The 22923-nt window shown below is 40.0% G+C and overlaps 3 protein-coding genes across 18 annotated transcripts in view; 1 reads left to right on the forward strand and 2 right to left on the reverse strand.

Annotated features, from left to right (window-relative positions):
- Positions 1-21: 21 nt before the first annotated feature.
- On the reverse strand, positions 22-9924 carry LOC6558162 (ubiquitin carboxyl-terminal hydrolase 47). 2 transcript variants are annotated; one of them, XM_032743321.2, is made up of 10 exons: positions 9768-9924; positions 5999-6241; positions 4255-5942; positions 3778-4189; positions 2796-3704; positions 1663-2673; positions 1475-1601; positions 1342-1412; positions 1138-1271; positions 22-1070 (listed from the first exon to the last, which is right to left on the reverse strand). In XM_032743321.2, the coding sequence occupies exons 2-10, from the start codon at positions 6203-6205 to the stop codon at positions 860-862; spliced, it is 4770 nt and encodes a 1589-aa protein (XP_032599212.2). In that variant the 5' UTR covers positions 6206-6241; positions 9768-9924; the 3' UTR covers positions 22-859. The 2 variants fall into 2 exon arrangements, with proteins under 2 accessions (XP_032599212.2, XP_001984452.2); XM_001984416.3 differs by lacking the exon at positions 9768-9924 and adding an exon at positions 8560-8646.
- A 423-nt stretch (positions 9925-10347) lies between these two features.
- On the forward strand, positions 10348-12483 carry LOC6558578 (dnaJ protein homolog 1). The gene is made up of 2 exons (XM_001984415.3): positions 10348-10578; positions 10940-12483. Exon 2 carries the CDS (start codon positions 10974-10976, stop codon positions 12033-12035), a length of 1062 nt encoding a protein of 353 aa, XP_001984451.1. The 5' UTR covers positions 10348-10578; positions 10940-10973; the 3' UTR covers positions 12036-12483.
- A 1198-nt stretch (positions 12484-13681) lies between these two features.
- LOC6558325 overlaps positions 13682-22923 on the reverse strand; it is an 87611-nt gene continuing 78369 nt past the window's right edge. For 8 of the 15 annotated variants that reach the window (XM_043215692.1, XM_043215691.1, XM_043215694.1 and 5 more), the window contains 2 exons: positions 22250-22353; positions 15642-15781 (listed from right to left, as the gene is read on the reverse strand). In XM_043215692.1, coding sequence (XP_043071627.1) covers positions 15696-15781; positions 22250-22353 — 190 coding nt within the window. In that variant the 3' untranslated portion in view covers positions 15642-15695. Of the gene's footprint in view, positions 15782-18256; positions 22354-22923 lie in introns of those variants that run through there. The other 7 variants (XM_043215688.1, XM_043215689.1, XM_043215686.1 and 4 more) reach the window with 3 other exon arrangements.

The following is a 22923-nucleotide window of genomic DNA, read 5'->3' on the forward strand; positions in this document are numbered from 1 at the left end:
GAAATCGCAAGATTTGTAACATTTTTACAGTAAGCATGATCATGATCTTTGAAATACAAAAACGTTAATATTCACATACAGTAGGTATTAAATAAAATTAACATTTTATACAAAAAGAAAAAAACTAATAAATCTGAACTGAGTTTTTTTTCTTTTTTTTTTTTGGAAACTGTTTTGAAATCATTATGAATTAGAACTGATATAAATAACATTAAAAATAATTCAATTCAATTGATTGACGGAAGAAGAAAAGAACATAACTACAATGATTATTTCCAATACAAATAATTTTTCTTTTATTTTTTTATGATTTATGTATTTAAGTTATGTTCACAATTTTTTGTTTATATAAATTTCTTGCATGTAATTAAAATTGTACACAGTCTCATCTCTGAACTCTTTTGTATTACAAAAGTAGCAAGAATAATATTTGTTATCGTTACTGTTATTAGGACACCCATCCCTGCAACACCCTCATTTTGCCACTTTGCCCATCCAGTCGCCCAGTCGCCAGCCTTCCATCTCGACACGCCAAACGAATATAGTGCCAACAAAATTAAACAACAAAATAAATTACATATTAAATTGCTACGAACTGAACGTATGCAAATTATCAGAACGGGAAACGCACGCGCCCGATTCGCGATTGAAATTGAAATGTGCAAGCAGAATGACGGGCTGCGGCGTCATCAACAGACTCGTAGTTGGACTGAATCAATCGTGTTTGATTAGTTGATGAAATACATGTTGTGCATGTATTTGTGGATCCGGTTATGGAAGCAAGCAAAGCAAGCCTGCAGTTGGCTACGGAACGGGGTAGAACGACAACGATGATTATATGAGCGCCGCTTTAAGGACTTTAGTTATCGGCATGTGCGTCCATGGGCGCCGATGCGGTCACATTGCTTGGCTTCTCCGGCGTGTCCAAGTAGATTTTCAGAGCTCGTTCGCGACGCTGCGAGTAGCGCGTCGTTGAAATGCAACCCAATCGATCCAGACGCGCCTTCTCTTTGTTTGTCAACGAGCGGCGCTCCTCCGTCGTCAACTCTCGCACCGGCACGCTTTTATCTCTGCAATACAAGATCATCAAATAAATGCATTCGAAAGAGATTTCGATTTATCTGGTGAAACACTCACTTGTACAAATACATGTTGCCGCTTTGTGTTGTGTTCAACGGATACATGTCCAGTGCCGCCGGCACAGAGAACCAGTTGACGGCCTCATTAACGCTAACTGCCGATATGCTTGTGCAGGGAAAGCAGCTGTTTACCTGCAGAAGAAAAAGTTATGAGTATTATTCTCACTGCTGTTTGCTGTGCCTGTTGTCGTTTTGCTCTTACCTTCATATAACTTATGCGGTCAATGGTGATATTGCATATGGTTGACAAACAACTTCTGATTTCGCTGTCCTCTGCGAAACGAAGAAAGTTTGTATTGTTAATGCTAATATGATTCACTCATTTGCCAACTTACTGTCCATTGTGATTTCTTGGAATTTTCCAAATTCCCATTTGTCTGGATACCAGCGACGAACGAATATGGTTAACGAGTCATCCTTGGGCTGTGGATCCACGCCTTCCTCGCACTCTTGCAAAATAAACTGGCAAGCAACAAATTGAGACATTAGGTGTGGATAATTTTATATTTGTTGTACTCCTCACCTCAGCGGCAATTGTGGAGCGCATGTCGCAGTAGAGCAAATCCTCGTTGGCGAGTATTTTGATGGGACAACGACCGCCCTTCAGCCAGATGCGACTGTTGTCGACGGTAAGGGACGTGTACTTGGCATCGATGCGATGCAGCTTCGCGACCAGATCCTGTTTGGCCTGCTCCACAGTGGTGGTGGCACTGTACACCCACTCACAGGCGCAGGGCAGCTTGGCGGTCTCATTGTCCACATCCGCCAGGCGCAAAAAGTATATCTTGGTCTTGTACTCATCCGGCAGCAGTGTCTTGCCCAGCTCCACGGTCAGCGTCTCACCCTCATTGAGAAAGACTAGCGAATTGGTCTGACTGTTCGATATGGTGTTCTCATGTTTGCGCTGCAGCTTAAAGTAGGCGCCAGGCACTCGGATCAGTTGCTCGATGTGCCGCTTGAAGGTGCCCATGCGCATGTGGGTGCCAGCGAGTAGCTTATAGGCGTGCGTCGGCTTACGCAGCTGCGCCTCGTCATCGGATTGGTGGCCACTCGTGCTGCTGGTGGTGGCCACATCCACGCTGTCGATTTTGATGGCATGGAAAAAGTGTGTGGTTGTGCTATGGGGCAGGGAGCTGTTGTCGCCAGCTTCGCTGTCATAACTGCCATTGCCATTGCAGTAGGCATGAACGCGCATCATGGCGTCTTGGGAGGCTGCCTCGTCCTCGGGACTGGACAGCTGTGGCGAGTGGCTGGTGGAGCTCACTTGACTATCGCCGCCGCCGCGATGCTGCAGACTATTCTCAACCAGCGTACGATCGCCGTCACTCAGGCTGCTGTCCTCCGAGTTGGACTCGTGGCCGGGCGTTGCAAGCGGCGCCAGAGAATCGGGCTGATCGCGCTTATAGCGACGCCAATCACAGTCGTTGTTGCCGGCGCTGCCACCCTCTGGCGTTGCCTTGCCGCTTGCGCCATTAATGCCGTTCATCATGGCCGCATCGACAACATCAGCACCGGCAGCGCTGCCATTGACTGTCTGCAAATGGGAAAAGAATTACTTGAACATTGACACTCTGCTCTTCAATACTTGCATTTAACAACAATTCGGTATTTCGAGATATATAATTTGATGGGACTGATGGGGAACCTAGAACATACCTCGATGGGAGCTGCAATGGACTCGGTGCTGGGCACGCCCATCATTTCGAGGCTGGTGGCGTCGGTGTTAGGCACGTTTAAGTAAAAGTATGTGATATATTTGAATTGTGAGTTGGCCAGTTGCTGCAGATGCTGTTGCGCCTCCGGTGTCGGTTGCGGATCATAGGCGACAAACGCTTTGCCCCGCACGGTCGCCAGTAGGAACTGCTGCTCGTTAATGTGTAGGCGTGTTGCGATCGAGTGACGCAGCGCATCGTCTCGCGCTGCTGAGTAAACCAGGAAGGGACCGTCCATCGCCATGGTCGAGAGATCTACTTTAAACACATACCACGTAGTGCCATCGCCGGCATAGTTCTCAAACTGCTGATCCTCGGCCCGATACTCCAGCAAAAAGTCCAGATTGTAGTTATGCGCGGCACGCAGTTCCGTCAGCGCCGGATCCGTGCTATTCTCCAGTGACTGCAGAATTGTATCCATTGATGAATCGTATGCAACCAGGCGACAGCGCGACAACGGCGCAAACTGATCCACATTAAGCATCTCGTGTGCCGAAATCAACACCAGCTTCACATCAAAACTCTGCGACACATACACACGCGTCATCTTCAGCTTCTTGAGCGACGGATTATAGAAGTAGACGCGTGGCTTGTACAGATCCGGCAGTGCCAGATCTGTTACGGTGATGTGTCTGCCCAGGCGTGTCACGCGCGTCTCCTCCTCCGCGTGCAGCTTGGGCAGCAGCGACTTGATGTGCTCCGGAAAGTCACCACACTTGGCCACAGGCTCGTTGCGCTTGGCGTCCACCTGGCGATACATCAGCATATAAGCATTCGTGCTGGACGTATACGCACTCGAATAGTAACTTCCATTCGGTCCGCCAAAGGAGCGCTGGATGTCCTCCTGTGTGATCTTCAAAATGAACAGATACGGTTTCAATTAGATAATGTCGTCTGGTAATGAAACTGGATTATTGGCTACCTACCGAAGACACATTTTGATCGTTGAAGCAAAACCAATCCTGGCTCTCGAAGTCCTTGATATACGCATAGTAATGACCGCCCGATGCGCTGCCCGAGTGTATCATGATTGCAAAGAGCTCATAGTTATACGGACCCGCTAGCGACTCCAGTTTGAGTCGCGCCTCCATGTTAGCGCTCTTGCCGGTGCTGCTGCTCATGTCAATCCCCTCGTCCTCATCGTTTATGTCATTCTCGTGCTGACTGGAGCTGGCCGTGGTCACCACACCACTGCTTAAATTATCCTCCTCCATGGCCGAGCCACTGTCCGCTGTGCTGCAATCGTCCACATTGCTGCTGCCGTTCATTTGATATTGCTCACCCTGACCGCAGCGATTAACAAAGCTGTTCAGGTTCAGCTTCTGCGGAAAGGTCACTCTGTGACAAACACAAAGAGATTAGTATGGGTAGGAGATGCTGGTAAGCTGGAGTTTAAGACATACCTGTCATTCAGCTTGATGCGATGCATGGTCTGATAGTCAAAGTCGAAGCGCTTCAGATGCAGCGTCAGTATGTACGGGAAGGACTTGAAGTGCAGTCCCTTGTGAGCGTCGCACTTCTTTTTACACTTCTCGCACAGATACTGATTGTTGCCGTCGAGCGTCTCGGGTTGAACGAAGGCACGCAGTGCTTCCTCGATGCTGCCGTAGGCGGAACTGCTGCCAAACGGACGCACCGGCAACGGTATATCGAGGAAAGTATCCTCGCGCGTCTTCTCCGTATTGCACTCCAAGCATTTGACATAATCGTTCATTTTGCCCTCATACAGATTTGAAATGAGATTAGCCTGTTTGGTGTTCTTGAACTTGTGCTCCAGCGCATCGAACATGACGCGGCACAGCTCCTGGATGTCGTGCTGTTGCCAGGCCTCGGACGAGTCCCAGCCAAAGCTGCGCGTCAAGTCCGTCGTCTCCACCGATGATTTGGGCGATGTCTGCAGATTGAGGAACAGCTTTTGCAGTTGATATGGTATGTTCTTAGCCTCGTTGTCATTGTCAAACTCCCAGCGATACAAGGCATTGCGAAACTCCGGTGTCATGTAGAGTGCCTGCAGCAGACTGTTTAGGTAGCAGGTCATCGCCTGATTGACCAGTCCCACATAGCTGCGTGGACCGCCGCCATTGCGATGCGTCTCCGTTTCTGTGTTGGCTGAGGCCACAAATTCTGCGGCGGCACTGTTGGAGAGCTGCCAAGCGGGCACCTCATCGTACTTGCGGCCAAAGAATTTGCTATACTCCAGCTCTTTTCTATTGTCACCTTCTGCCTCAGCACTGCTGTCTGCGCCAGCAGCAAGCGCATCGGTGCCAGATTCAGTTGCAGCCAACAGTTCGCCTACGGTTGGACCGGCGCTGACAAAGTCGTACTGCACAAGTGGATCCATTAGCGTGGGACTTGCCGAGGCGCCCAAAGCCAAATCATCGTCCGACAGTTGTTCAGCATCGGAGACGGGACTAATGTTGAACAGCTCGGGTGCAGCATCATCCACAGGTGATATGAGGATCCTATTTTGGGGCAACTGCTGTTGCAGCTGCTCTTTTATTTCAACTTTGGTTTGCTCATCCATGGATACGCCGATTGGTGAGCTTGACAGCTCCACTTCCTCGACCACTTGTTCTGTGTCCTTCTTGACAACCTTATCGTTGCTTACGCTGGGCTTGGTTTTTACTTTAGTGCTGATCTTGGTGGGCGTTGTGGGCGTCGAAGTTGCGCTCGGTGCTATTGGCTCAGCTGTTGTGGTTGCTGTTGTGGTTGCTGTTGTGGTTGCTGTTGTGGTTGCTGTTGCGGTTTCTGTTGTGGTTTCTGTTGTGGTTACTGTTGTTTTTTCCGTTGTAGGACTGACGCTTGTTTTGGTTTTGCTCGGCGATTTTTTCTTTTTCTCGCCTGTTGTCGTTGTGCGCTTTTTTTTCTCGCCGGTTTTTATTGTTGTCGTCGATGCTGTTGTTGTTGTGCCATCTGCTGCCTCTAACCGCTTGCTGGCCGTTGAAGCTGACTTTTTCATGACCAGTTCGTAGCGTTTAGCCACATTGCCGTCCCAGGTGCCATCGGGCAGCAGCACCAGATTGTTCTTCAACTTACGTTCAAAACCAGGCACATCGAACAGCAGCTGCGCATCCAGTGTGTTCAAATGGACCTAAAGCATTTGATTAGTAATGAGAGAATTGATGACAAGACTTTTTGTTTACTCACCAGATCCTTGTCGCCGTGCGGCTGTAGCAGCAGCTCAAATTTGCCATAGGCAAACTGTGTGCCAATCAGGTTGATGACTTGCTTCACCGTAAAATGGGCACGCACAACGAGATTGATTTTCTTCTGCTGGGAGCCGGGTGTCTGATCAAAGACGGCGCACTGTGTGCTGCACTCGTTGTCCTTGTCCTTGTTGTTCTGCTCAGCCATGTTCTGGCGCGTGTTGTCAACCAAATGTTAAATGGCCTGTAAGTTGGGAGTAAAAATAGCGTTTAATTTCAGAATTTTGAATGTTTGTGCAAAAGAAATGCCTGAAAGTAATAAAGAAAATAAATAAAAAATGAAGAAAGAAACATAAACTACTGACATTTGATTGAGAAGTCAATTTTGACAATATCCGCTGAGCAAGACAAGGAACCCAAATTCATACGTGCTGTTCATTGCTCCCATCCGTTCCCCAACGACGCCCTCAACACCCACCGCAGACCTCAATTCGAAAATAAACCAAAATCGCATTTGCTGTTTCGGCGATTTGCGTTTTTCGCGCCTTATTTGTATGCGCGGCCCCACGAAAAATCGACATAACATGAGTCAGTTAGTACGGAATTTCATAAACAAATTGAGGCCGGAGGCAGCTTCTAGAAGCGTTCTGATTCCATTTTCAGTTGCTGCTGCTGCTGTTGCTGCTGCTTCTGCTACTGTTGCTGTTTGTGCGTCTGAGTTTTCAGCACCAGCGTCATAATTGCCGCATAAATTGCTCCTACAAATGTCATTCTCCAAGTCGATGGTTGTTGCTTTCTTTGTTGGGCTATTTGGGCAACGGCTGACATTGTAACGGAAGTGTTACAATATTTATATTATATACACATATATGTATCTTTGGCATTTAGCCGCAATGCGCAAAATGTACAAGTTGGTCATCCAAATTTGGGGGCGTGCACAGATATAAGTAAATAAAGTAAATTGCAAAATGGTTTTTGGAAGAACTATAATGCGTTTTGGCATTTTACAGTTTTGGACGACGGCTCATAAAGGAAGCTGTCAGCTGGAAAACAAAATCGACGAAATGTACATGTATGCAATTTCCACGGTATATGCATGTCAATATATTGATATGTGTCAATTTTCTATAGGGAACAGTGCCAGGCACAGCTGTTGCCATCAATCTGTATACATTTGTGATAACGAAACCAAAACACACATTAGATTCTCGGTATGCAGTATTCGACTCCGAACATTCGTTTAGCTCGATTTTAAGGAGCTTATGTTGCACAATTCTTGCGAAAATTTCTATACTGTAAGCTGAAGCCGATGTTTACCGGAAAATTTGCACAAATTCTGGCGCAAATGCGTTCACGGTCTAATTAAGTGTCCAAAGCATTTAGAAAATACGAAATGCGCAATGTTTTTCCAACTGAGATATTCAAAAATAGGCACAAACATTGCAAACTGAGGCGAGGGGCCGGACTGAGGCAATACGACGAGAGATGAGATGTGTTTGTGGCAAGTGCTGTGGCCAAAAGATAAACGCAAATGAGCTGCAATTTCAAACACATTTTGGATGAACGCAAGCATTTATAAGATATATTTTTATATACATATATATATATGTATATATGTATATATGTATATATATATATATACATAGGCGTACGTGGACTGGTACACAAACATCAGCAAGATCGGAATCCAAAAATGCTAATACGCGACCAGCACAAATCAAAATAAAGCTGAAAAAATGGTGCGTCTAAAAATAAAAAAGAGACGACGACGACGGCGATGAAAAATCGCAGAAATTGAAGAAAAAAAAATAAATAACGTCAAAGAAAAAACAAATATGCAAATAGGCAGGGAGCACAAGTATCCGTCAGATACTATCTGGCTATTTGTAAATGCGAAGGTTTCCGTTACCAAACTGTAGGGGAATACTATGTTTATGTCTACAGATCGAAAAACGGAGACGCGTAGAATTCTCATCAATATTTACATTGAGGCTGATCCCCACAAAGCGTGAGGGGTTCGAGGGGCGAAAATTGATATCGAAATTAAACGAAAATCAAGCAAACACATATTTTTCAATTGGATGTTTTTGTCATATGAGTGTGTTAAGTGTTAAGTGTATATGTGTTTAATTTTTTCGCATATAGTTTGCGCTATTTATAAAACTATTTCGGTACATCATTTTAGTTTTTGAGGGCGAGACACATTCCAAATAGCTATACTTCCAATTTCTCGACTATATAGTACACACACACACACACACACACAAATTGAATGAGTTTCGAGTTCGATATTCGAGTTTCCAATGTATACACAAATTATGCAGTTTTCTCTACTCTCTCTATAGTTTTTTATTACGAAAGCGCAATCTATTTTAAATGGATTTTATTTATAGACCAATTTGCTGGGGGATTTGCACGCTTTACGCGACTTAACCAACTCCATTTGAAGCAACAAACACACACAGTGATTATAAATATATATATATATATATATATGATCCATATATGTTTATTTCTACACATATATATATCTTTTATTTTTTTATATGCACACACACACACCGTCTGATTGCTCCCCGAGTTCTTTGCGCCGTGAAAAGCCGCCGTCAACGCAACGACATCGTTTCACGCGTATGCGAGTACTGACCACCACTGCTATGGCGACTATAACACGAACTGGGGCTGGCGCCCCAGAGCACCCGATTGCTCCTCTCCTCTCCTCGCCGCTGCTCTCTTTGCCCAGCCTCGCCCTCCACTCGATGCGATCGCGTTTGCAAATGAATATCCGCCCGGCTGAATGCGCTACAGACTGAATCTGAGTGTGCTCAACTTATTTGATGCAGTTGTTCGCACTGATAACAACAAGATAAATAACAAAAGGCACGGCAACATTGGCTGTTGATAATCACATGTCGAAAAGTATTTGAATGACTAAGTAGCTTTATTGGGGCTGGCAGGTGACACAGCTGTGTAGTTCACCCAGTCGGTGCTTGTATCCTAACCTATACAAAAATAAGACAGTAAGATCGGTCTTCAACTTGAATCCACGAAAGACATGGCTCGGATCTCGATGCTGATCAAGAATATATTGCGTGGTAGACGTTACACACGTCACAAACAAATTGGAAGACCCTCTGCAAAGGGTATTATTACTCAATGAATAGCCGAGTGTGCATTTATTAGAATGCGGAGAGAGCAATGTTTGTAGAAATTTACAGTGGCGAAAGTGCTATTAATGTTTTTTCTTTTTTGTTTTTGTGTTTTCTTAAGATGCCTCTCGACAATTGGCCGAATGAATGACTATTTTTATGCACTGCTTCTCGCCTGTGCCTCGCCAGCGTCTCATGTGTGACTAAGCGCTAACAATGAGTGCCGGCATCGACATAAGTTGCTCTCTTCTCAAAGGGGGAGCAGGCGAGCGAGCGGGTTAACTTTTCATGTTGGCGAATTTTCGTTTGCGCAACACTTAATGGTTGTAGGGGGCCAGGTTTTGGGGGGTGAGCCGCCCGGTGGGCGGTCGGTTGATCGGTCAAGGTTTTGCTTTGGAACGTGACACATGTGACTGTGTTTTGTGTGCGAAAGCAAAACTAGTTCAAGCTGTGCGTCCTTCAACGTCTTGACCAAATGTCGGAAAACTTGCGGCTCCAAAATATGCTCACAAAAAACATACACATATATGTATAGATGTATGTGTGCAATTGAGCGTGTGTGAGTAGGCATACATACAGATACATACATATGTATTCATATGTATGTATGATTTCACTTACCTGAACTGTGAAAATGTTGCAATATTGTGTGTGGGATTTATACACAATCCAGCCCAATGTCTGGGCGAACACAGGGCTTTCGATTTAATGCTATCTAAATTAGTTAAACGGAGGATGGTTGATGTTGGTACCGAGCAGCAACCATTTTTCTAAATGAAACAAATGTTTTTTGTTGTTCGGCTGCGGTTTGGCTGCACTTCTATCGATGACACTACCGATAGGCAACTCCTGCTCTCGATGGTATATCGGTAGTTGAAGTAGATTATTCACGAGAAGCATCGATGCTAGAGTTGTAATTCGATTGCGGCATAATCGATTTTTTTTATATGTTAAAAACACTTTAAATTCGACAAATCAAATACTTCAAATACGTAAAATGTCTATTGCTTGTGAATTACTCAACTAAAATTCAATTGGTTGATTACTAGATAAATTTTGTGTTAATTTTAATTCTGGCGCCCTTTGTTGTCGGAACGCAATATTCCGGATGCAACCCTACCTTACGAGAAGCATCGAGAATTTTCGACAAGCAGACTGCCCGAAGTCTATATAAGGGTGACGTACGCTACCACTTCGATTTATTTAGCAAAAATTAAGACGAGTGTTCAGAGGGTGTGTACCCAAAACAAGAGAGAACCGAAAGAAATAATTGATTGAAAATTATATAGTACATAAAATATTTCAAGACAATTGTGCGTTTTCAAAAGTGCATTTTACATCAAGTAAACTTAGAAATTTTATAGTACATTCAACAGAAGTACAAGTGAAATACATAAATAAATTTTTGCTGCACAGCTGCAAAACAAATAAGGTAAGTGGGCAAACAATCATAATAATTGTTGCTTAAATTATCATGCTTTCAAGTTGTGTGACCCTCAAAAATATAGATAAGCGAAAATCAAAACATTCTAAAATACAATAGTATATAAAATTCTAATCCCAAACACGGATCCGACGTCAACGTCACGCATATATACTATTTGTGTGTATGTAGAATGACAACACAGCAGCAGAAATGAAATTCGTTGTCGTTGCACAACTCGAAAGCTTCTAGCAAATTCCATTGAGCGTCGCGCGTTCGAGAGAGGAAAAGAAAAGCAGTTGTTGCTTTTGCTTCGTTTCGATTTTCGTATCAGTATGATAATTGTGTGCTTTCTTTTGTTTATTTGCAGTTGAGTACGCGGCGCTAAAGTAAAGCAAAGCAAAATGGGTAAAGATTTCTACAAGATTCTGGGCATTGACAAGAAGGCCACAGACGATGACATTAAGAAGGCGTATCGAAAATTGGCACTCAAATACCATCCGGATAAGAACAAGAGTCCGCAGGCCGAGGAGCGTTTCAAGGAGATTGCCGAGGCCTATGAGGTGCTCTCCGATAAGAAGAAGCGCGACATATTTGATCAGTATGGCGAGGATGGGCTGAAGGGCGGACCACCCGGATCCGAAGGCGGCGGACAACCGGGTGCCTACTCCTATCAGTTCCATGGTGATCCACGCGCCACATTCGCCCAGTTCTTTGGCTCGCAGAATATCTTTGGAGCGTCAGATCCGTTTGGCGCTTTCTTTGGCGGTGGTGGCGGCGGCAACGGTGATGGCACCGAACAAATCTTCATGAATATTGGCGGCGATGAGATGTTTGCTGGCGGCGGTTTTGGAGGTAACCCCATGGGCGCCTTCCGTTCACAATCATTCAATGCACAGGTGCCCAGTCGGAAGCGTCAGCAACAGGACCCACCGATCGAGCATGATTTGTATGTAACGCTGGAGGAGGTCGACAGAGGCTGCACAAAGAAGATGAAAATCTCGCGCATGTCAATGACAACGGGCACAGCGCGCAAAGAGGAAAAGGTGCTAAGCATCACTGTTAAGCCTGGCTGGAAGGCCGGCACCAAGATCACATTCCCCAACGAAGGCGACCAGGCACCACAAAAGCTGCCGGCAGACATCATCTTCATCATACGCGACAAGCCGCACTCGCAATTCAAGCGCGAGGGCAGCGACTTGCGCTACAATTCTCAGATCAGTCTCAAGCAAGCGCTGTTGGGCACCTCAGTGACGGTGCCAACGCTGCATGGCGAACGCATACAAGTCAATACGCAAGGCGAAGTCATAAAACCCAACACAGTGAAGCGCTTCAGTGGGCGTGGACTACCCTTCCCCAAGGAGCCGTCGCGACGTGGCGATCTGATCGTCGCCTTCGACATCAGATTTCCGGATAAGATTCCAAACAGCTTAAGAACAGTGCTAGCGGAATCGCTGCCAAACTAAATGTGATGGTCGACTCGGTTGTCTTGTACAATGTTTAGCTTTGTACTCTATCATAAAATCTGTAAAGTATGTTTTTAGTTTAAGTTTCTAATTAAGTTTACCCATAATATATATTTTCCTATGTATAGGACGCAAAATTAATTTTTCTGTGTAGGCTTGAAAAATTATGTTACCTTTTCAAACGTGTGTTTAGGAATTCGATGTTAATGTTGATAAATGCAAAACCTTAGAATTGAATTTTCGCGATAAGATAAAAAATCAATATACAAATCACTGAATACAACTACACACACATACATGTAGTATGTACGAGATAGCTGAACGTGTTTTGTGCTGGAGACTGATCGGTTACTGAATTATATATATTTTTTGTATCATATTCTAAACAATAAACCAAAGTAATTAATGATATTGCAAATTGTTAAAATATATTCACGTCGTTACTACTGTAAAGCATATGTATCCCCGGACCAATCCAACTCGGCTCCCACAAGACACTGCAGGACTTCCGTACACTAATACACGCGGCTATTATATTGTAAGGCAGATCACACCTACATTATATGAAAGCAATAGAAGTAGTACGTTTTAGTACCATAATTATATATTTACGTGAAAAAAGTATTTAATAAACTAATTCAAAACAAACAAACCTTTTGCCGTACTTTAATTGATTTGGGATTGGGTTACAGGAACATGCTGAAAAAGGATTCTACCAGAAAGTCAACCCAATTAAAAACAGATTTTATTGATTTTTTTTTTTAATTTCACATTTCATTTTGTTTTTTATTTTTGTTCACTTCAAAGGGATTTTTGTAATTTATTCATTTTCACATATTTTCACTTTCCTTACTTTGAGTGTTAATTTGCATTTGCAATTGTATAATAATGTTTTTTTTTCTTTGTGTATTTTTTTCTTGTATATTTTTTCATCGTTTCAAAAATTATTAACATCGATTGCATGTTGTTGTTGCAGCTGTTAATTATCATAATAAAAATGGAATTCTTTAATGCTTGTTCATTTTGTTCGTTATAACTAGAATTGTTTCTGTTTAACTTGTTGTTACTATTGTGTGTTACAAATGGTTCATTATTATTTGAATTTCGATTTCATAAATTTGTTTATGCTTGTGTTTTCTGTTTGTTGTTATTGTTGACTTATAACTGTAATACATTTACCAACTTTTACTGTTCATTACTGCTTCTGCTTCTCTTCCCAAAGTAAACGTGATACAAAAAATAAAAAATGAATAGACTAACAATTGTATTAACAAATTAAATATCCATTAACAATTTGTTAAACATGATACGCGCACCTTTTTCTGAGGCAGAGAGAAGCGGCCTGAACTAAACTAGGTAAATAAGTACATGTGTTTTTTATACATGGTATAATAATAATACATATATTAATATATACATCTATTAATATATGTATATTTTTAAAATGCATTAAAAATAGTCAAATGTGTACAAAAAGTTCATACTATTTCGAATGATTTATATTCTTAACCATCTTTAAATGAGCTTAATAATTTAACTATTTCATTGACTAAAGTTTCCGGCAACAATTACTCCTGACTGCTCTTCGCTTTTGGTTTATTTATTATTATTATTATTTGTATTGTTTTTTTATTTTTTATTTTTTATCCTCAAACTTATATAAACAGTAAAAATTATGTTAAAATGTTGTGATTTGGTTTTTTGTTTGATTAACATTCATTCATTTATCAATTAGACTGTTGTATACTTTTTAGAATTTCTGTTGACTCGATTCTTGCATTTTGCTTGTTATTACTGTCTGTTTTAATTAAAGTTTACATTGTATATTATTTAATTCAATTTGATTGGAAACCTAAAAATGTTTTGATTATGTTTCGATTTTTGCTACTTGTGTGTTTTCAATGAGATTGAGAAATGAATACATGATACGAGTACTGTTTCTCGTACACTGAAAACAAAACCTATTCGCAAATGCCAGTACAGTGTACGCCTGGTAAATGAGCTGGTTAGTGCATTGATTAAATCATTCAGCAATTGGGTGAGTTCTTTTTCCTGATTTGAATAACTTCCAAGCTGCATTCACAACCAATATAATTATTATTTTAATCTTCTTGTAGAACTTTACGGAAAACTTCGCGTCTTGTTTCCATTTTGAAAACCCATTTTAAGAAACAAACAAATTATAAAAAAATAATCAAAATTTGTGCTCAATATTTGGTTTTTTTCTTCTTGTTTGTCATCTATGGAATTTAGCTATGCATGTAATTTGTTTGCTTCGTGTTTTTTGTTTTTTCATCTTTTGTAAGTGTTTGAGTGAAGATCTTAATTATTATATTATTGTTATTAAGCTAGAAGAGTGTTTCATTATCTTTTTATTTTTGTTTTCTCTTGTTGTTGTGTGTATGTAGTGTTGTTGCCGTGTTCACGCTTATATATTTATATACTTTTTTTGTTTAGTTTATTTAAATGTTTGCTCGCGTTTAACATGTTAGGTTTTGCTGTATTTGGCGCTGAATTCTGCAATTAACCGTTGTTATCTTGGATTTGTAATCCCCAACTCATTTATATTTAGTGTGTTTATAAATATGTGTTTGTTTAAGTGTATGGAATTCTTTTTTGTTAGTTAGTATTACTTGTTAGTTTACCATTTAACATTTTGACTAAATTTTTGCTATTTTGTTTTTTAAATGTGTGTGTGTTTTTAAATGTATTTTATGTGGTATCTGTATGGTATTTTCTTATTCGGTTTTTTTCAGTGTACTTCCTACAAACTAAACACTTTGCATTGCAGCTTTAATTTAATTCGAGTGTGTGTGTTGATTTGCTGTTCGTGTTGCTTAACTGTCTAAAGATTTCTTTCTTATTTATGTTTGTATCTTTTTGTTTTTTTCTTTTTTTGTATGTTAGAACGTTTGTTTAAAGTTGCATTTTTTAATATATTTGGTTTTTGGGTTTCACTTGCGATTATTTTTATTTATTTTTAAATTCACTAATCCTAAATACAATCAATGTTTCAATTTGTTCACGTTTTCTCCTCAATAAATGTATTTAAATCGAAATTTGTTTTCAAGTCTTTTTCAGCGACAAATGCATTTGAATTTGTTCACATATTTTTGTTTTGTTTTCTTTAATTCTTATTAAATTTTTTCAAAATCCTTTGCTTTAATTATACGTTTATTATATGTTTTGCACATTAAATACAATCGATAATATAAATCAAAGTCTTGTTTTAAAAAAGATGTGCATGTTACCATCTTTTTGCTCTCATTAAAAACGTAAACAAAAAACAACAAACGTTTTTTTCTCCTTCATTCGATGTTTTTGTGATGCTTAAAAACAATTCGAAACTATTCACTTTTTCGAAAGCAACATTAACATTTTGACACACTTGTTTCAGTATTAATTAATTAATTAATTAATTAATAATAAATAAAGTTGTATTTATTTCTTTTATTATTTTTTTGGATTTGCTGTAAGTTGCTTGATTCGGGGGAAGGGGGAAAAAGTGTTAGTTCGTATTGTTTCTGTGTTGTGTTCTTTGATTGAACTGCTGTCGTTTCATACAACACTTGATTAGTTAAAATTTAACAAAAGAAATTAGTTAAGAGTTCTTATGTTTGCTTAGCTTCATACTAAATGTATTGTTTTGCTTTTTCTGATTTAATTTTTCACATCGTCTTTGCGGGTTGTTGACTGTGGATCTGTGCCTAAATTTATCATGTCTCGTGGTTTCCACACCGGGGACCCTACAATTAAATGAAAGAAAAGAAAAGATACAATGGAAACCATATATGAAAAAATATGAAATTTTTCGTATTCTCGTTTTTTGTTCGTTTTTGGCGGTCAAACAAGAATCTAAAATTTAATTTGTAGTTTTAGTAGTATATAAAGAGAAGAAGAGAAAAGTTCTCCATTTTGTGGTAATTAACAATTGGGTGTATAGTTTGTTTTCGTTAATCAAGTGGTAGCCAATGGTAGTGTTCAAAATTCAGATTATTTACTTCAAAACATGCAAGCAACCCGTTCAAAGTACTTGACAAAAGTCAAATACTTTCAACGTTTTCATCTTAAACAAAATGTAAGCAAAACTAATTATTGTTTTATTTTTTGTTTGTTTTATTTAAATGTTTAATGAGCACTACTTTTAAGCTGCTTTTGCTACTTAAGAAGAGGATCGTAGGTGGGTGAAGAAGATTTAGGGGGATTGGAATTCAACAGCTAGGCTAAAACAACTAAGTAAGAATTTGTATAAAGTTAAGTTTTTGATATTTGTTGAGGGATTGGAGCAGTGTGGGATAAAGTTTAAGTTGGGTTAAAATGTTGACATCGCTTGGTTTTTCATAATATTTGCTTTCTTTTCATTTCATTGTTAAGTTGTATTAAAATATTGGACAAATGTTCGAATTTCATAAAACAGTTTTGCATTTTATGCCAACATTTTTCGTAAGTTTCGTGTTTAGGTCAAATGAAATGAAAATTAAAATAGGTGTAAATTTCTTAATTAATCTTTTCCACGATTGATGATAAATGTTTTACACAACTAAAGTGCAGCTCCAATTTGCCAGTTAACTTGATAATTGGGTATGCGTGTGATGCCGCACATTAATTTTAATCATAAAAAGTTTTCAGCTAGTTTCGGAAAATAGTTTTGGAAAAGAAGAAAAGTTTTGTTGTTGGAAAATATTTAGCGTGATTAAAAACGATGAGAACTTTGTGCTATTTGAGGTATGAGGTACAGAAAAATGCAATGCAAAAACGTTGTACGAATAGCGAAAATAAATTTATTTAGTTTTCTTTGTTTCGAAAAATTGTTAAACATATCGAATTAATTGAAAGAGAGGGGAAATGTTTAGATGGACTTGTTACTTGTTTTCATTATTTGGTTGGTTGTGGGGGCACGTGTGTGTAACCATAAGACATTTATATAAATATTTCGATTATATTTGCATATTATAAATTGCTGTTTTTATCATTGGCACTAAATTACCATAATCATAATCATAGCATTTAAAACATTACGTTATTTTTGGCACAGTTGTTTCATTTGTTGTTTGTTGTTGTTGTTGTTATTGTTGTTTGTATGTAGTTTGTTAAGAAAATGCAAAACGGATTATTATTGAAATGACGAAAGTGGTTAAGAGAAAACTTGCAAAATCGTCAAAAGCGCACCAAAAATTCTATTTCATTGAATTTATTGTTTATTAATATTAATTAATCAAGCGATGCCAACTAATTATACTTAGGTTTTGTTGTTGTTGGTTGTTCTTTGGTTGTTGTTTTAAGCTATCAAGTATTTGCAACAGATACAACAGATATGCACTGTACGACTGGGAATGTTGTTGTATGTATCGCCTACAGAGCTTAAGCATGTATATATTATATCCTTATAAGTAGAGACATTAATATTTCTGCATTTTAGAAGGAATTCTGATACTGTGTTCGCATTGTTTTGAGCTGTTTGCGTGTATTTTTTTTGTTTTTTTTTGTTGATTATTTTTTATTTATCTTCAAGATAATTTGTAATAACAAAATTAAATATCACCCGTTTAATTGTTTAATCGCTAATTCAATATATAATTTATAATTTATTTCTAAACGCACCTAAGTTACAAAAAGGAAAATACGCACTTACCTGCTAAAATGTGACTAAATTAATTTAAATTTGCCAAATTCATAACTAATTGTGTTGGGCGCCTAAACATACGATACAATACAGATACAGTACAAACTCTGGGTTCACTAGCTGTCCTTATGTGTGGTGTGTCAAAGGTGGAGGGGAAGTCGTGGCAGGGTGGGGTCTGCATCGATTACTGTCATTTTGTCGCTGTCCAAAGAGCTCATTGACATTAATTTGAATTGTTGTGTAATTAGCTTTCCTCTTTGTTTACTTTTCAATATTCGTTATTTAAATTTTACGAGCATAATTATCATTTTATTTGCCGTCGCATTTGATTTTTGTGTCTCTTAATGTTTTGTGATTTTTACTCTGTTGATTATTTGGTTTGATTATTTATTTAGTGGTACATTTATATAAAATGCATTTTGCATATGCATTAATGACATTTTGTAGTATTTTCCTTTACTTTTGTTTGAATAAAGTTTATAGGCATTTACGAGCTTGTTGAGCTTTGTTTAGAATTTATTTTATTATTTTTATTTAATTGTAGTGTATTTGCTTGTAGTTTTTATTTTATTTTATTTTTATGTATATTTATGCTTTGTATATAGTTAGTATATTTCAGGATTTTGTCGTTTGTCCTATAAGTTGTATGTTGTATATATTTTGATTTCTTTTTCTTTGCAATTTGAATGTATTTTTGATTTTACTGCTGTGAAGCCCAGTGTAAACTGTAAACATTTGTTTTTATATTGTAGATATCTTAAGAATTATTTTGACTATTTTGCATTTAGCATGAACAACCTGACATTTGATCTTTAAGTCCGTCTTGGGTCTCTATATGTACTAAGTATATGCCTGCAGTTACTAGACACCCAAACTTAGCCTAATTATGTAAGTTGGTTTGTTTTTCTTTGTTTTTCTTTGTTTTGTTTTTTTTTTTTTGTATATGTGTATGTGAGCGAGGCAAGCGGAAATCAGTAGTCAAAGGAAAATTCATGAAAATCATGAGTGAGTCTGTGGAAATTGGGAATTGCTTACACTTGCCTGCCCTTTCTTGTTTAGTGTATTATTTATGTATATAGCCGCATATATACGTAACTCTAGGTATTATCCTTTAATATAATATGCCTATATGCAATTTGTTGTATGTATTTAATACTGAACATTGAGGTACGACTTACGATTATCATTCTTCAATACATTTATTTGCATTTGATTTTATTGTATTTGTTAATTTGTTAAAATTCATAAACGAGAAAATGAACTAAGTATAATATGATTTGCATTTGCTGATTATTCTGGTAAATTAAAAATTTCAAATAAAAATTAAAAAATTATTTGTCACAACACGCACAAATATATTTTTTGACATTTATTCTAACTAACTATGTAAATATTCATCGTATTTAATGTTTTCTTCACTTTTCGGTTTTAGGTAGTATGTATAATGTTAACCTATAGAATGTTGCCAACCCGCATTTTTCATTTTGACTTACAACTAAAAAATACACACCCGAATATAGTATATTTTCCCCCGGAGGCAGCTGCAATCATTTTTCATCTTTTGCAGGCCATGTAATTAAAAACTTTTCCTTACGATTCCGGAAATGCCAGTGACACAGTTTGCGCAGCTAATAGTTGCTACATCTGACATTACCTACAACTTTTAACCCATTTATGTATGTAAGTACCCTTCCTTTTTTAGTTTTGTGTTTTTGTTTTTGTTGTTGTTCTTGTTGTTTTTGGAGTGTGTGTATGTGTGTGTGTGTGGTTGTTAGTATGCATGCATGTCTCTTAGTTTACTTGAGTGCGAGTATGAATTTCAACTTTAGTTTTTCGTCGTAATTACGCAACTTGAGCGTTGTGTGCAACGCGGCGTATGCGTCATCTGTGTATACGTATTTTTGTGTAAATCATAGCCTTAAAAACTATGCACTCTCTATTTTCCCTCATTCTTCTCTCCCTCTCTCTCTCTATCTCTCTCTCACTCTCTCTTTATCTCTCTTTCAATCTACGTTTGTCTCGGTGTACAACTAAAATAATTAACCTGAAATGTGACACACACACACACACTTGCAATTGCAGCTGCAACATCTTAGCGCAACCCAGAAAAAAGAATGTCTAAGGATTTTATTGGCTGTTCATAAGGACTATGTGAAGAGCTTGCTGACTTAATCTAACACTTAAACTTTTCTGTGCTGTCTGTGTGTGTGTGTGTGTGTGTGTGTAAGTATTTGTTTTCAATCCCTTATGTTCAAGTTTTGATTAATATTTTCTTTATATAGTTTGCATCTTGAAGTTTACGTATATGTTTAGTATTTGTTGTAGAGCTGAGTGGTATTTTCTTTTGTAAATTTATTTTTTTATTTATTTATTTTTTGTAAAATTACTTTGTGAGGCATTTCGGGTTGCTGTTGTTGTTATCTTTTATGTTATCTTTGGTTGCGTTGTTGCTAAGACTATTCAAAGTTTTAGTTCAACTGTCTCATAAAATCCCTGTTTATGTATCTCGAACTCTCTCTTTCTCATTCTCCTCCTATCTCTGTCTCTCTCACTGTTTTGTTTCTCCTCTAGCTTTAGACGTGTATCTCGAAATAATCATGGCAATCGACACAGCCGCCAATTTGATCGCTGCTCATGTCCTGCATGTAGGCAATGCCGGGACCACCAGCTGTTGGCTGTGTACTAATCACCATATTTGTTGGCATGCCACGTGGCGTCTTCTTCCGCGTGCGACTTTGCCGCACGCGGGACTTATGCTAGGAGGGTCGTTTCTGATACAGACAATCAATGCATGTGGTATATTCTGGTGCCGACGAACTCATCTGATAAGCGGCCTGCTCATGGGGGCAGCTGGGAGGCGGCTGTTGTGGCAGCGGTGCATCATAGCCCATCATTTCCATTTCCTGCATATAGTTAATCATCGGCATATATTGCTGTGGAGCTTGCCGCGGCAATGCATCGTAAATGGGCTGCGAGAATGTGTTTTCCGCAGACTGCGATCGAAGCGGTCCAGAGCTGTACACCACATAGCTGGGACGTTCCGGTGAAACGCCATATGCGCGATAGGAGCTGCTCGTCGTTGTGCTATCCCGCGAAGTGGAGCGCTCCAGTGATTTGCTCAGCCGGCTGCGATTGTTACCAGAGCTGGTGTAACGACTGGTGGTCGGAGCAGCAGCGACATAGTGATCACTGCAGGTCTGATTGTCATAGACCGGATAATACTGATATGGCTCCTGGGTATTCCCTTTGTTGATGTTGCCCGTCTCAAAGCTGCCATGGGCAGACATGCTGCGCTTGCGGGAAGCATATGGTACATCTAAATTGTGATCGGAGCCGCCATGGCTATCGAAGCTACTGCGCGGCGAATGTCGATGGCAAATGCTCGCCCGATCTGGCGATAAGTGATCCACGCTGCCTCTAGGCGAGATGCGTGGCGATAAGGTTGTCTCACAGACATGTGAGGGGCCACCCTTCTTCAGGCAGCTGCGATCGGGACTCTTCGATTTGGCTGGACTAGCCGGTGGCTTCAATATGCCCGACGCTGGAGTTGTGTGCTTCAGAATGCCACCACCCTCGGAGCTGCGACGTGGACTGGGCGTACGCCTGCCACCCGAAAGCCGATCCTGTGAGTTGTCGCGACTGGAGCAGATGCTCAAACGTTTGCCCTGCTCGCTGATGCTCTGCCGCGGCGACTTGATCTTAATAATACGCACCGGTGAGCTACCCTGCGATTTGCAGCGATCCGGCGAAATGTAAATGCTCTGACGGCTTCTCGATCCGCTCTTTGGCTTGCTGCCCGTTGACGAGCCTGTGGGCCGCTCAGGGGACTTGGTCTTGAACACCTTGTCCACCTTCTTATCGATGACAACAATGTGCGAGGCCAACGAGCTAGTAGGTTCATCCTCTGTCTCATCACCCGATCGCTCCGAGGGTCCAGTTGTATTCCCAGTACTATCGGATTCGGTTGTGGGTCGCGACGACGGCGACTCAATGTCCACGGTGACGGTGACAATCTGTTGTGTATTCTCCACAACTGTTTGTGGCTCTGGCGAAAGACTCGAATCATTTTGCTGTTGATCGGCTGCCTCATCATCACAAATATCCGAGGGATCGAAGGCCTTCTCGCGCAGACTGGCCATATAGGCGACAATGTCGCAAGTACCAGCTGCCAGATGCTCCTGCTCCAGCTCGCACAAATGCTTGTCCATGTAACGAGCCGTTGCATCCGTTGTAGTCATTACGTTGGAGTCGCGATCGCGTTTTCTTTGTTGCCCCGAATGCTGATGGACTACAGCAACCTGCTGCGAGGCCGCCAAGCGTTCTGATTCGCTCTCAAAGATCTCAATTACCTCGATTTCCTGTTTGGGTGACTGACGTGGCGACTGTCGCGGGGACAAGTGTCTCTGAGTTTGGGTCAGTGTCTGGTTTTGGTTTTGGGTCTGGGTCTGAGTCAGATTTGTATCGTTATTGGCAAATAAGCTACCACTACTGCCTAGACTTAGATTAAACGTGGCTGCCACGTGTGCGGCATGCGCCTCGGATTCCGATTCGAGCTCGGATTCGCTGGCAACTACGTCTAGGCTGCTCTTACCTAGATCCTTCATCAGCACCGGCTGATAGCTGGCCGGCGGATGCGATGATTGTATCAAGCGCGCCTGGCTGCCAGTGCTGCCCACCGAAAGCGTCGATGTTGTGCTACATGATAAAAATTAATAAAAATATAGAAAGAGCAATAAGTCGAGCAATAAGCGAGCGTTACTAGAAAGTTGTATAAATAACTACGACTGTATTATGTTGTCAATGTAAGTGCTAAGCTGCTTTCAATAAGATTATCATTCATCAGTTACCATGAGTCCCAATGCTTTTCAAGAACTAAGGCTTCTTAATCATGGTTCGATCTACAGATCAAAAATATATTTAAATTTTAATTCGCGATATTTAATCAAAATTCATGTAGAAATGTTGACCTTAAAAGTACTTTGTGGGACTGGTAAACAACACAAACCCATAACTTTGTCAAAAATATTCAGATTTTCGAAACCCAGGGCTTTTTAATTGTGGTTTGACTTCTAGACCAATCAATCATTTAAAGTTTCAAATTCTTAGTTCAAATTCATGTTAAATGATGACCTGTAAAAGTCCGACTGGTAATAATTTTGCAAGCCTAACTATGTCAAATGTGATTAGATTTTCAATAACCAGCGATTCTTAATTATGGTTTTGACCTCTAGATACATACATAATACGTTAAATTGTTACTCTGTG

Source organism: Drosophila grimshawi, unplaced genomic scaffold (genome assembly GCF_018153295.1).
Source record: "Drosophila grimshawi isolate 15287-2541.00 unplaced genomic scaffold, ASM1815329v1 contig_44, whole genome shotgun sequence".
Taxonomy (NCBI): Eukaryota; Metazoa; Arthropoda; class Insecta; order Diptera; family Drosophilidae; genus Drosophila; species Drosophila grimshawi.

Bases quoted from the DNA above. Each gene is read 5' to 3' on its own strand.
- LOC6558162 (XM_032743321.2), bottom strand. From the start codon at position 6,205: ATGGCTGAGCAGAACAACAAGGACAAGGACAACGAGTGCAGCACACAG. The intron at 5,943-5,998 runs GTGAGTAAACAA...CAAATGCTTTAG, and splicing joins CGCACGGCGACAAGGATCTG to GTCCATTTGAACACACTGGA. The intron at 3,705-3,777 runs GTAGGTAGCCAA...TTCATTTTGAAG, and splicing joins ACGATCAAAATGTGTCTTCG to ATCACACAGGAGGACATCCA.
- LOC6558578 (XM_001984415.3), top strand. From the start codon at position 10,974: ATGGGTAAAGATTTCTACAAGATTCTGGGCATTGACAAGAAGGCCACA.